This window comes from Carassius auratus, chromosome 17 (assembly GCF_003368295.1).
Source record: "Carassius auratus strain Wakin chromosome 17, ASM336829v1, whole genome shotgun sequence".
Classification (NCBI taxonomy): Eukaryota; Metazoa; Chordata; class Actinopteri; order Cypriniformes; family Cyprinidae; genus Carassius; species Carassius auratus.
Window position 1 is genome coordinate 24644898 of NC_039259.1, and position 15544 is coordinate 24660441.

Consider the following 15544-nt stretch of genomic DNA (forward strand, 5'->3'; position numbering starts at 1 on the left):
TCTGGATGTTACAGTCCAGTTTAGTCTAATTCCTTTCATTTATTTTTAAACAGTATGCGGTATATAACTATAGATTGCTTCAAGCACGTGTATGCTACAATTTATCGCACTTTTACCATTTCAAATCCAATTTTGAGACAAAAAATAAAGACTGATCAAATTACACAAAGGAGTGGTTGATATTGCTTCTGATATATCCACTCCACTCAGGTCAAGTTAAGCGCACAGCATTGTGGGATACCACAGAAACCAGAAACAAACCAGCACAGATGTAAAAACATCTGCAGATATCATCTTGGTTTAATAGTATGGCAATCTGAAAATAACCCACCCAACAGAACAAAACCATGCCAAGAGCACATACAAGTTATATTTCACTTCAAAATCAAACGAAAAATATAGATTTTGCATAAAACAAATTAAAGTCTATGTTTTAGCTAATAAAATATTTAGCACAGTGACATTTACAGATTTTAACATTAACATTATGACAAATAAATCTACTTCCCTAAGTCTTGTCTTGTCTTCCGGGTCTGTTGTGAGCGAGTTCACAACACTGCAGTGGCTCTGCTGATGTGTTATCTTTGTTATTGGGCGAACCAGAAAACACATTAGCAGCATCCTACGTCAGCAGCGTCGTGAACGCGCTAACAACAGACCCAAAAGAGAAGACAATGCTGAATAAAGTCGTAATTTTTGGACCAAAATGTATTTTCAATGCTTCAAAAAATTCTAACTGACCCTCTGATGTCACATGGACTACTTTGATGATGTTTTTTTTTATCTTTCTGGACATGTGTACACCATACACACAGTTTCAATGGAGGGACTGAGAGCTCTCGGACTAAATCTAAAATATCTTAAACTGTGTTCTGAAGATATATATAAACAAACCTTCATACCAAACGCAATAAGTCTTTTGAATAAGAGGTAGGAATGTATTTTTTAATTTTGTTATTGTGGATGTGTGTATGGCTAGATGTATTCATTGGATGTTGTGTATTGTTAATTGTTTTGTGATTGTATGGCGAGACCAAAGATCAATTTTCAGCTTTGGCTGAACAATAAAGTACTACTAACTAACTATTTTATTATATATATATATATATATATATATATATATATATATATATATATATATATATATATATATATATATATATATATATATATATAAAGAATAAATACAACATTAAATAATCTGATAAGAATCACTACTGGAAATGCAGGTTAAAACATTCTAATTGTAAAACATCTGGGCTATTTACAGTAACAAGTCTTTGGTGGAGGAGATGTGTTTAATTTTCATGAACTTATCACAATGCAAAAATCTTAAAGGTCCTAAAACAGGCCTTATGCATAAGTCTTTCTTGTATACATACAAAAGTCATTTATTACTGGCTTTAGCTGATTCTGAAATCTTTGTCCAGATTAAAACAGCTATGACGGCAGTGCAAAAGAAATCAACCCGACAGCTAGACGAGAGAATTTCACTCAAATTTAGTGATTTCAACAGGAGTACATGTGGCCAACATAATGAAAACTTTAAGGAAATGAGCTGCAAATCGATGCATCAACCACCAATAAGAGTGAAGCCACAGGAGCTCACATGATCAGAGCAGAGCTAGACTGCAGATGGCAGTGGTGTGGCTGTCAGAGCCTCAGAAGTGACAATGAGGTGTCAAAATCCCTGTCACGCTGCTGGGCTCTCGGAGGAATATGAGTGTTATATGTCTCTCAGACGCTGGCCAGACTGGCTAATAGCCAGACGCTGAGGGGAGACACTCAAAATACCCAGCATTCAGGAGAGGGTTGCTGCCGGTCTGCTGGTGTTCAAAGGGCTGGGCCGGGGCGTGTCACATACCTGTGTGCATGTGGAATGAAAGTCATGTGAGAGCTGAAGCGCTGACCTCTGGTGAACAGGTCTGTGCAGTGGTCCTGTCCTCTCGACAGGAGCTGAACAAGCAAATATTCACATTTATCCTCATAAAGAAACAGAACGGTGACACTCTCACTCTATATTTTGATTGTTTTAAAACAACATCACAATAAACTGCTATTAAAGGAGTCTACAGCGGCCTGCCTCAAAGGTCAAAAGACCACATTAAAGAATGACAAAAATTACATTTATTGTTTTGTGATTAAATGAACAGATCTAAATTTGAGACTTTGTCAAAAGGCCAAAGCTTACTGTAAATATTTCATGTTCAAGTCAAGGGAAAGATTCCTATCACTAGCACGCAAGATATACCAATACTAGCAAAAAAAAAGAATAATAAATTAGAGCAAATTTTTTTTATTTTAGAACAGCTAACTTGCATTATAACCCGAGGCAACAGTGTAAAAATTAGCCCGGGGTCAGACCCACCTCTCTAGCATCGGGATCTGCACTTCAAACTAGAATGAATGGAGGCGTGGCTAATTAGCATATTCTTAGATCCGCATACAGTAAAGCCCTTTTCACACTGCACGTTGGACCCGGCAAATTGCCGGAACATTGCGGGGTCCCCTTCTATGTGAAAGCAAACACGTCCCGGGATTGATTCCGGCATTGAACCCAGGTTGGGACCTAGTAACATTGCCGGGTTCAATCCCGGGACGAGCGCTGTGTGAACAAAAGCCAGATCTAATGCCGTGTCGAAGTGATGACACGCGTTATCACACGACTCTTTTACCGGCTGTTTTGAAGGAAGATCAACGTTCGCGACAAAAAAATATGTGCAAAATGTAATGAAGCATAGATCCGTTCCCTTGCTTCTGTGAAAGCATAACGTGCCTAACGTTTTCGACTCGTACATTACACGTCACGCCCTGATGTCACGTTTCGTTACGGGACCTTTACGGGTTGTGTGTGAAAGCACGCACATATACCAGGTAATCACTGGCAGTGTGAAAGTGCAAAATCTAGCGACCCAGGAACAATTGCCGGAACACTTTACCTGTGTATTTGCCGGAATTGCAGTGTGAAAGGGGCTTAAATGACGCAAGGGTTGCATGAAAGCTATTTTGAGGCATGAGAAAATTATTTTCACAAGAAAAAAACTTTTCAATATGTCATTTTGATGATCAAAGATGAGTTTTAAGGAATAAAATATTTGACTACAGAGGGACTTTAAGTGATTGGACTTAACTGATTGGATTGTAAAAAGAGACAGCTGGTTTGAGGGAAGGAGTATAAAAATAAAAGGACAATCATTTTAAAGGCAAACCAGTTATTTTTAGATTTTTTTTTTTTAAAACTGCAAAAATAAAAAAGAGAAAAAAAGTGCATTTTGTATTTGTAAAAATGTGCAAGGATGATAACAGTAAGACCAGAAACATGTTAAGAAAGTACATGGTGTCAGTTTCAATTTGCTGTTTGACTTCTTTTCAGTTGATATGTTTAACACAAAACTCCAAATATGGAACCAAAAACACAAATTCTTCCTAATCACACCATGCGAGTGCATTCACATAAGAGAGATGCAAGATAAGAGGAACAGCTGTCTTGGCCAAAAAGTGTCACAGTTTATCACCGAACATATGGTGTGAGCGCTGACTACCACTCAAACGCAAACAGCTTTAACTGGACAGCAGGAATGTAGATGGAGCGCATCAACTCAAGAACGCTGCTGCAGGGGGAAAACATGCGCTTATATTTGAACAGTGAATAATAAGCACTTGAGAATTAAAGCTCTCATAAAACTAATGTGATACGTAACAGACTCGCTGAACTGTAAAGCATCCAGCAAGAGGGACAGAATGACAGGAAACTCACAGCCTGGGCCACAAATAGGCAACTTCCTGCATAAATTACAACAATGGAAGGCCCACCCCTTTGTCAATCCAGTCTACTCAGCACCTCAGGTTTAGCTTTGGGTTTACTATGGATGAGGTTATGTAACTATTCATTTCAAGCTTGAGTAAATCTGTCCAAAACTGGACAAAGCAGTTAAACATGGGTAAAAATGGAACTTTATCTATTTTCCCCTCTTTGGACGGGAGTTTTAAATTGTCCAAAACAAATGTCTCACGGCCGGGGGGGCTAAACCTGTAATTACAGTCCTTATTTGAGTTCCCAGAGTGCATACTGTACAGAGCACGGACCTCTGCTCGACTCAGCAGCAGCAGCCTGCAATTAGTAAGACCAGAATAAATCAATTCCACTGGAGCCACATCTGAGAGCCCAGGCGCCTCCGAGCGTTATCCCTGGAAGTGTGCGCTCCATGTATAGAACATGGCAGCACTGAAACGTCCTCTGTGATTGTTGAAATCAGAACAATTTAGTCCCTTCCTGCGTTCCCAAAATAATTCACATTCCCACAGACCGGCACACACACACACAAATCATTTCCATGCAATTTGCTCCAAATGTCGAGCAGCAGAAATCAAATAAAAGGGAGAAGGACATGTAAAACAAGGCTGGTTTGTGAGCAGAATTGTCTTACCTGTGGACATAGTGGAGCTTATGCACAGAATCGATTGCTAGAACCATCTCGGCCAGGTAGAATCGGGCCATTTCTTCTGGTAAACGGTCCTCAAACTTGCTGAGAAGGGTCAAGAGGTCACCGCCCACGTAGTAGTCCATCACCAGGTACTGCAGAAGACAGAAATGTCAGAACTAAATAGTGTAAAATCAGACAGACACCAGATAGAACAGAGTTGTGCATGCCCAGAATTGTACACTGAAAGTTAGAGCCACCGATAGAAAGAACAATGGAATTAGATGAATAGGTAAAATGACAGATAGAAAGATAGACAGAATGATAGAAAGAACAATAGAATGATAGAACGACAGAACAATAGACAGATCGATAGACAGCCAGACAGATATAAAATGAGAAAAAACAGGCAAACAGACAGACAGACAGATACCCAGAAGGCAAAAGCCTACCAGGAAGTTGTCATCCTGAAAGGCGTAGTGTAGTCTGGTGATCCACTGACAGTCTCCATTTACCAGGACATCCCGCTCCTCCCGGAAACATGCTGTCTGGAAACAAGACGACAAATTTGTTCACAAAACACTCAAAACTAAGCTTTCCTTACCAAACCAGTTCATTTTGAGATGGAAAGACTCATGAGTGTTTGTACCTCTGCTCTTTTCAGCATCTCCCACTTGTTGAGGATCTTCATGGCAAACACCTTGTCTGAACTTTTCACCTTTACAACTGCTACCTGTAACACACCGGAAAACACACAGAGATCTGACACCCGGCTCCTCCATTAAGAAAGCAGCAGGGAATTTCTAGAGGTCCTGATACGATGATAACCCGCTGTGTGTTGCTTTTGTTCCATCTAGATTTCCAGATCACACATGGAAGTGGTTATCAGTGACAGTGGAGTTACAGGGCAGGCCAGGTTACTACGAGTATACACACACACACACACACACACCTATGATATCATAATATAACTCATACTGAGAGAAAAAAGCATTCTTCACAAAAACACAAACTCATAGCTCAAGTAAAAGCACAATCAGCTGGCAGCAATTTGATCTCAAGTCAGTGTCAATTTCACTGACAGCCAAAATGACAGTATATAAATATTATTATATAATGATTTATTATATCTTTAATCTTAAATATAAGATATAAAGTATACAGTATTTAATTATAATACATAATAATGTAATAATGACAGACTTGCTGAGCAAAAACTAAATTATAGATAATAAAGAATCCAAAACAAATTCACCTAAATGGCACATAATGGATCAATAAAATGATGTTTGGTCCAGATGTTTCTAAGTGTAAGCATCATGGAAAAAGAAAGGGAAGTGGAATGGACATATATTTGTCTTGAATTTAAGGTGTCCAAGCGAAACAACGGTGTGATTCACTCCCTGCGATTAAATAAGCCAAAACAAGCACGCATTGAGAGGTCTGCACATTCCAGCCCGAGTCGGGATACGAGCATTATTCCAGACAGAATTCACACTCTTCTCTCTTCCATACACTTGATAGGGATTCAAAATAAACCAAATCCCAAAGGCACAGACCTTAAAATGCAGTTTACGATTGCTAAGAGAAGTTAGGCTATCTGTTAAAAGTTTAAGAAAATATCTGATTGAAAGGACCCAGGGACTAGAAAGTGACTTTAAAAATAGCATTCAGAGCTTTGGCACTGTGCCTTCCAAAACACACAGCCTTACATGGGTCAAACTTCCACAATGCAGACTTTGAAATACAGTTTTGGAAAACTAATTATTACTCAAAAATGACATTTAGCTTCGGTCATAACATTGTCAACAGTATGAGATATGTGGGTGGACAGGAGCGAGCAAATCAAATGAAAAAAGCAATGAAAACCAGGGGGAAAAGCAACAGCAAAAACATTTGTTCTTCACTCAGATTCACTGATGTTCTGAACACAGATAATTGAATCCTTGGCATCTTCATCTTTGGTCCTCTACTATTACCACTGCTGTAGTACAAAATAACCTAATGTATCACTTATTAACTAACTTTCGTTAAATGGAAACATATCACTGAAAACGTAACCTAAAAATAAAATATTTTCAATAAGAAAGTTACAGTGCCTTGTGAAAGTATTCATACCCCTTCATTTTTTGTCACATTTTGTTATGTTGCTGACTTATGTTAAAATGCTTTAAATTACTTTTTTTTGACAACAATCTACTCTCTATACACCATAATGGCAAAGCAAAAAAAACAAGTTTTTAACATTGGCAAATTTGTTAAAAAAAAAAAAAAAACTTAAATGATTCCATTGCGTAAGTATTCATACCCTTATCTGGGACAGTTGAAATTTAGCTCTGAGCAGCCGTGCTCATCACCTGCAGAGTAGCATCCCAAAAGTAAAGTGTGCTGACAGCAGCCTCATGCTGTGGGGCTGTCTTTCAGTGGCAGGGACTGAGGAACTCGTTGTAGTACAAGAAAAGCTCAATGCACCAAAATATTGAGAGCCTTAATATAAAAAAACAGTCCAGGGCATTCAGAACCTCAGACTGGGAAGAAGGTTCACCTTCCAACAGGACAATGACCCTAAGCACACAGCAAGAGTGACTTATAGACAACTCTGTGAATCTCCTTGAGGGGCACAGCCTAAGCCTGGGCTTGAACCCAATCAAACATTTCTGGAGAAACCTGAAAATGTGCATCTGCCCCCATCAAACCTGACAGAGTTTGAGAGGTGAAGAGGGGAGGACAAAAATGGAAGATAACTGCCAAATCCTGATGTGCAAAGATTGTCACATAATACCAGAAAGACTTGAGGCTGTAAAGATTCTAAGTAGTGAGTTAAGGGTATGAAAACTTATGCAATGTACTTATTTCAGTTTTTTATTTTTTTATTTTTTTTTATAAATTCATGACATTTTGACAATTCTGTTTTTGCTTTGTCATTGCGTAGATTGATGTGGACATAACAAAACGTGAAAAAATAAAGGGGTATGGATACTTTTGCAAGGCACTGTACATGTAATTTTTTTTTTTAAACGATCGATAATGGCATGAGGGTACAAGACAAAAGCGCATGTATGCATGTCTCCCAGCTATGAAACTGATCAATCAACACTCAATAATCGATTAAACTAATGTCAATCATCAATATAATCACTTATCAGAGAAGAACCAGAGATGTTATGAGAGATTTAAGCTACACGCTCCAGCCTGGCTCCTGTCAGTGTCTTTATGAAACCAGGATCAGCGCGGCACGGGGCGGCCAGGGTGAGAGGTCAACACAGAGACGACCCTTTCACAACTACAAAGAGCTCCGTTCAGAGAGCATGACACCCATCAGCATCTGCTCAGTGTAGCTCTCATTCTGCAGATGGTGACGGTGTCATGCTCTGCAAACATTAAATATGCAAGAGTGAAAATAGGTTGATTTTGGCTGCTAAACTGTTAGCTCAGGTTAAACACTTTCCCATTTTCATAGGGTAACAAACTGTACTTTACTCAGTTTATGACACGTAAAATAACTTGGCATACCTTTTGGTCATGAATGAATTTTTTTTGCCCAAAAAACAACAATGGCACCACAAGGGTCCTGGCCACTTCTCTGGCACTTAAACGACTCACTGGCTGCATCCCAATTCACACACTTTTTTAGAGTATGTAGTTCACTGGTAAAAGCACCAGAAAGTTCTAAACTCTACATAAAAAATATATTATTTTAAGACATTTTAGATTTTCAAATGAACACCCAGCATAATACCAAAATTGTTCATTGCACAAAGTCTTATTAAAAAAAACGACATCAAACGTATCAGAACATTTCTGGGTTACAACCCATCACTTGAGAGACCTTGCTATATATTATGGAAATTCAGATCCAGTCATTCACCAGAATCTCAACACAAGATGGACGCTTACCTCGCCGAAAGCTCCTCGACCAATGACCTTCAGGATCTCAAAGTCCTCCTTGTGCAATCGCATCTGTTTCACTTTAGAGGTGAATGGTTTGGCTGTGGAGAGAGAGAGAGGAGAGGTTATTACTGAAGACGTTCAAATCCATCACTTCATGATGGTGTGCCATAAGGGCCTGATCTTCTCGAAGGGATTTTGTAGCAGTTTCAGTTACAGCACATTCACACAAGTCAAAAGTTCAGAAGCATCTCTGAGCAGGTGTGAAGGACAGATTGATGGTGTACTGCAATAAAGTATTGCAGGGATTGAGCTAAAAAAAAAAAACTGGCCACTGTGACTTGTTTTCCTCCCATGATAAAATAACTCCATTAATATTTCATGTCCACTTATCTGGCAAGTAGAAGCCAGGATAATAGTCATCCTGCCATTATCAAAAAAATAAACCTGTTCAAGGTGGTATGAGAGGTTTTATTTAGCGATGAGCAGCTTACAGAACTATATTCTTATTTCCCCTAACATCTAATTAGAGAGAAAAGTCTTTTCGTTTTTAATCATGAATGGCAGCACAGATTTGCCATTTACCCTGTTATTGTGACTGATCCTGACAGTGAGGTTTGTATCTAATATACTGCATATCATGATTGTGTACAATCACAAAGCTTTGTCAACAAGTATGGGGCGACTGCAGGATGACTTCCAACTACCTTTAGCAATCAATTATTAGCCGTCATTATTATGATTTACTGTGTGGTTGAGAAGATGGAAGGAGTTTCTATTGAAACCTGTTAAGAGGATGCACCCAACTCAAGGCCAAGAGCAATTAGCACATTTGAATTTGATACATTTAAGACCAATAATTATGCTAATAAGACCTATTCAAATTTGTTTGATACCGGTTTTTCTTTATTTCAATCTTTTCCCTTAGAATAACCAGAGTATCATAAAGAATTGGGCATGGGACATTTTGACTTGGATAATTAATTAACCAACCACCTAGCAACTAAATATCAACCTCCTATAAGACACTAGCAACCACTCTGAACACCTCTGCATCACGTGGCAAGATTTGGCTAAATCCACTTACATTTTCTTCCAAAACTTAAGAAATGTATTTGAGGCCATAAATGATTTCAATAAGTATCGGGTAAACTATAAATTACTGTATGATAAAGAGAGGAAGGGCTTCTACGTTCTACTGAAGTAAGATTGTACTGCTACAAAGCTGCTTGCTGCGTATGAATGAACTCTGTATATGTGTCAATGAATGTCACGCTGAGTTCATGACTGCCATCACTGGAGACCAGACATAAAGACTGATCTCTCTTTTTTTTTTACTTGGACTGCATTAAATCCAGTCTATTGCACAGACGCTGAGCATTGTGCTGTTCAGTTAACCCTGAAAAATAAAAACTGATGTAGTTAGCTGAAAGTTATAGTATTATTATTCTTTTTCATTTTTTGTGTGGGGGTAAAATATCCACATAATATCATATAAAAAGATCACTCAAACCATTTATTTAAACTAAGTTGCTTGTTCAGAAATGATAATGGTTATTATGATGTCAAAACCATGAGTAGATAAGACATTTTTAGAACTGTAATCAACAATATTGTTTTTACTCATTTAAAAACTTAAAGAGGTTATCTAAACCAATTTGTTTCTATGTGTGAGAGACAAAATGAAAAAGTCAAGGAGGTTTCAATCAAAGTGATTTGCTTATATCCCGTCAGAAATCCTTCGGTTAAGGTGCTGCCTCACTTCTATGGAAACAGCTGCAGAAACCTTGGTATATCTGAACTCTCTCGTCAAACACGCAACTCCAGATTCCACGTTCCTGTTGAAATCACCTGACTAGGCTGTGCATTTACTCTCAAGCCTTTGGCAAGAGTGTGCCGTTTCTTTACTAACAGACAGCAAAGGTTCTAAACGCATAACTAACATGCTGTAAAATGCCAGAAAGCAACAACAGTTCATGGCTGGTGTGGCCTAGTGGTTAAAGATCTGGGTTGGTTGCTAGTTTTAACCTCTTATCAATAAATTATTAATTGACCAAGTCATTTAACACAACATCATAATTGCAATGTTATTCTAGTGACATATAATCCACAATGAGTATGAAAACTAAAAAAGAATTACAGTGGCTTAATGTGGATTTTGGATCAAAGCGGTTTCACTGAAACTACCCAGAAATTGTAAAAGAAACAGAAACCAAGTGACAATCAAAATTTCTAGTTCCTTATTGCTCTATCTGGTTAAGAATAGTGGCAGAGCCAGTGCCAATTGCCAAAAAAGCAGAATGCCAATGCTGATATAAATATTGTATATCTTTTAATTTCTTAAAATTGTTCACTAAACATGATCAGTAAAAATTATTAGATTATCAGTTAGTGCCAAAAATCTCCCAAGAACTTTATCAGTCTATCAACACAACACTTAGCAAGAAATATATAAGATAAACCGATTATTTCTCGCAAAATCATGACAAAAATGATGTCCTCTGAGACAGATGACCTAATATGAAGCAAACAAGACTTCAAGCTGCAGAGGACGAGTTCCTTTAGCCAAAATGTCAGGCAGCTGAGTTGTTGATATGAAATCAACACACACACAGCTTTGTGGGATATGACCAAGATTTCCATGTAAACAATGCTGTGAGTATCAAATGTTACCAGAGTGTCTGGCATCTTTTTACAGGGCATTAGAAACAGATGGAAAACAGACCACCTGGAACTGCCATCACGGCTCCAATACATCAAACAGGGAAAGTGTATAAAGTCTATTTATAAAGGACAGCTTAAAGGTCAAGCCTACCAAAGGAGAACCTACATTGTTTCCAAAGTGTCCAAAACAACTGCAGCACACACAGATCGGTGTTCCATTAAAGATATGAATGCAGAAAGCTCAATGTATATACATCACTGTCACATGCTCCAGCATAAGAGGACACAGAGCTGCAAATCAAATGAACCACACCATCTATCTCCAGCAATACCCAAGAGACCATATAAAGGCAAAGACACTGGCAGGATCATTAAAACTCGATTTCCATAGAGGGAAAGAAGCATCAGACTGCAGAAAGGCCTCAGATATATTTGTGAGTGCGTGCCGTGTTCAAACCTGTTCTGCTCGACTCCAACATCAAGAGCATTTTCACTCTGAAATGTCTGCATAGCACAAATAAATAGTCAGACCTCTTCAGCTTTTGTTCAACGTTCTGAAGTTTTACTTCATATACATAAAACTAATCATTTAAGACCCATTACATAAACTGAAATATTATGATTAAGGTACAATCATTTAAAAACTACTAAAAAATTTTTACTTGAAAACACTGGTAAAAAAAATCTGAAATCAATAAACAAATACAAGAAACTGTAGATGTCAACATTAAATGTAAAGCAAGTTAATACAATGATAAAATCATAACAATTAAGGGAGTACATTTATTGGGATAAAATATTTAAATTGAGTTTAAAAATAATTAAAATATTAAATTGAGACCATATAATTATGTATAAAAAAACTTAAATAACAGGATCTCCAAACATAAGCCAGCCAGTTTTTCTGAAGATCAGTAATGTCATGAAACATAAACGGATTTTAAATCAACTACTAGTGTTTACACTAGCGTTTTCATCTGTGAGAGAGCAAACAACAATGGAGGAACAAGTCTGGTCCTAAACCCAATCCGTTCAGGACAGACAACAAGATTATTTCCATCACTAAAATCATATTGGCCTTGCCAATCACAGCGCATGACACTCCTAAACAAGCGTTGACATGCTCGAATACAGATACAAATAAGGACTGAATATAAAAGGAAAATCTCGTGATGAGGAACATTTAACCTTTGAATACGAGAAACCTCCCAAAGTTAATACAAACCTAATCCTAAAATATGAGACCGGTTTTACCTGACAGCAAACCCAACCTGCATAAATAAACTTATCCAGTATGAAAGCTAGAACACTGGAAAAGCAGAAGTTGGGGCTGTGACAGGACAGCCATATAAAACCGCCTGGGTTGTCAATTTAAACCAGCTGTCCAAGGAAACTCTCTACACAGGGGACTTCTTCAAATACCAGAGGGTAGTTGTTAGTCACCGTTCACCGAGTCAGTCTTTCTTTCAAACAGTTGGGCCTGAAAAGCATCTGTGACTTGCACATTCCTACAATGGCCTTAAAATAAAAGTCTTCAGGCCTATTTCCAATCAGCAGAGAGAGCATGAAATCACCACACTAATTACTCATTAGTCAACTGATGTGTTTAAAAGCAGACTTTTATTTTATTTTTAAAGATGCCTGATTATCTGGGTAAATAGTTAAAGCAGACAATATCACTGCCTACCTTTTCTAATAGGTTTTGTTCTTTTTATTGCTCACTATACAAAACAATAATTTGATGCCAGATTTGAGGTAACCTGAAGTTAATGTTTTGGTTATAGGGTTTGAACCTACAAACTTTCAGTTACCAGTCCAGACTAGACTAGACGATTCAACACCAACAGAATTATTTCAGCATGAAAACAAAATGTATTTCTCATCCAGACATTATAAATCAAACCATGACACCTAATATGATGGATATTGCATGCACCATCTCAAGAACTGTCAGCTGTCAGATAACTAAGTTAAGGAATCCCATCTGAAGCATGTGGTTGTCCCAGGTCCCTGACAGAGATAACACATATCTGGCTGGTGATCTGGGCACGAGTTCAAGCTTGTCCTGGCATCGTCTCAAACCAACCTGTGGCTAAACAGTGCGTAAGGATCATTTTAGCCTAATGCAACAGAGAGAGATGTTTACAGCATTTTAAAATGCAGAATTTAAGTTTTATAAGTAAAGAATGAATCAAACACATGAAGAGCCTACAAATTCCTCCCAAGTCCTGAAGAATATATGCAAAAAAAACAAAAAACCCAGCTCTTTTATATATTCTTGCCACAGACAGAAGTAGATTTCATTGATTACTTTTCAACGAACCCTCAACACATTCGATAGCACATGTACATATAAATCAAAATGGTTTGTGACACTGTTTAATCAAATTCTAATACCATACACTCCCTTTCTGAGGTAATTTCAATCCATGCCCCATGTTCAACATGCTGGTATGATGGCTCAGAATTTAAAAGCATGTTGCTACTTGACTTTTCTAGGGCTGTACACACACACACACACACACCTATGATTTAGTGCTGCCTAATGTGGCTTAAAGAGATTTGTTGCATGAACGTCAGTGAAATATCCTTATTTATGAGCTCTTTACAACCCAAACATCTACTAACCTTAGGTTAGATAAGATGATTTAATCAATAAATAAGATGACTATTAATGCATGGATTTGATATGTGTTTAACTTAAATGCACTGGCTTACAATGGTTTAAACATGAAATGCATTGTATGATATGGGTTAAACAAAAAATGCATTGGTTTAAGATGGCTTGAACGCGAAATGCATTGATTTGAAATGGGTTAAACAAAAAATGTATTGGTTTAAGATGGCTTGAACGCGAAATGCATTGATTTGAAAGGGGTTACACATAAAATGCATTGATTTATTAGAGTTTAAACATTAAATGCTTTGAATCAAAATGGTCTGGGCATAAAATAACATGATTTAATATGGTTTATACATATGAAATGTTTTTAAAGCATTATACTCACTCCATTCCAAAAACTCAGCAATGTTCTTCTCTCTTCTGAGTGGAGAGTTGATGCACCCATCATAAAGGCAGATGAGAACATCCAGAAGAGTTTCCACACTAAAACACTGTCCACTGGACTGGACAGGGCCATCCAGAATAAGTTTTTCCAGCTTTTTCAAACGCACTTCTCCAGACATGGTTCAATACCAGTGTCAGTCCAAAATTTGTAGTGTAATGTTATTAAAATAGATGAAAACACGCGAGAACTCTTTGGAGGGGATCTGTAAAGAGCTATAAATATGACCCACCCATCATCACAGGAAAATGCAGTCACCAAACTGCAGTAAACTAAAAACTAATTTTAATTTCATAATTTAATTTAAAACTTATCACTACATTTTTTTAATGTACTATGTACTCGGTGACCAACAAACCACCAAATGAGGGGGAAAATTACAATTTATGCCATTATCCTTACGACTAAAACTGTAATGTACCTCTTGTGTTTTTTAAGTGTTAATTTAACTTACATTTAAGTGCCTTCTCTGTAGCTACTCAAGCTAACCAGCTAACAACATTCTCGTGACACAATGTATCTTAACAGTTTTTCTCTCATATAAATACAAAACAAATCGTGTATTAATGTTACAAGTAACGTCAAACCATGTCAAGCACATAGACTTAAAAACATTCCCAGTTTGTTCAACTTTAACGTGCTAAAATAACTGATGCTAACGATCAGGCTAATAAAGACGGTCGGCTAGTAAGCTAACAGATTTTTATCTCACCCTGAAACAGATTTTTCCTTAAAATGGACAGATATAACGTGGCACGCCCCCCAAAATGTGACATTTAGACATTACGTGTGTGGAAAAGATGGATAGAATATGTTTATGTCCGCTAAACAGAGTTTAACGAAGTTCCCCAAAGGCACCGATTGAGTGTCGCTTAGTTTTCCATAGTCCTCTTCCCATGAATAATTCCTCAAAAATAAGTCCTGCCCACGGGATGAAGTCCGTCAAAGGAAGAAGATGATGATGGGGTGAAGATGAGGACGAGGATGGTGTGGATGCGGGGTGAAGGGGTTATTCTCTCTCATCTGCCCACCGCCGATCAGTCTGATTCGGGAATGATGAGGAGAAACATGGCGACTATTCGCTCGCTCGCTCGCTCGCTCGCTCTCTCTCTCTCTCTCTCTCTCTCTCTCTCTCTCTCTCTCTCTCTCTCATGCGCGCACACACGTACACACGCGTCCTTTCACATTCAGACACATACACATAATGTATGTAAATAAATAAATAAAAATAAACATACAAAGGCTACATATATACATGCATTTACATAAACATATCTTACACATATTTACACATTCACGTGCCTATAAAACGTACATAAATACAGATACAGTCTCTCATATTTATTGAAGAAATAACATATAAATTAAAACAAACATAACATATACACAAACAAACACACATGCATATAAACGCATAGAGACACACTTTCAAAATACACAAAATAAGCACAAATATAAACACCAATGCACCTTCATAAAAAAATAAAAATAAAATAAAAACATAGG

At 37.6% G+C, this 15544-nt stretch overlaps 1 protein-coding gene across 6 annotated transcripts in view; it reads right to left on the minus strand.

The window, feature by feature from the left end:
* Positions 1-15153, minus strand: part of cdc42bpaa (CDC42 binding protein kinase alpha (DMPK-like) a) — a 55565-nt gene extending 40412 nt beyond the window's left edge. For 2 of the 6 annotated variants that reach the window (XM_026286556.1, XM_026286559.1), the window contains exons 1-5: positions 13982-15152; positions 8319-8410; positions 5071-5154; positions 4874-4969; positions 4428-4576 (exon numbers count right to left, since the gene is read on the minus strand). In XM_026286556.1, coding sequence (XP_026142341.1) covers positions 4428-4576; positions 4874-4969; positions 5071-5154; positions 8319-8410; positions 13982-14159 — 599 coding nt within the window. In that variant the 5' untranslated portion in view covers positions 14160-15152. Of the gene's footprint in view, positions 1-4427; positions 4577-4873; positions 4970-5070; positions 5155-8318; positions 8411-13981 lie in introns of all 6 variants that reach the window. The other 4 variants (XM_026286555.1, XM_026286553.1, XM_026286554.1 and 1 more) reach the window with 3 other exon arrangements.
* Positions 15154-15544: the final 391 nt, after the last annotated feature.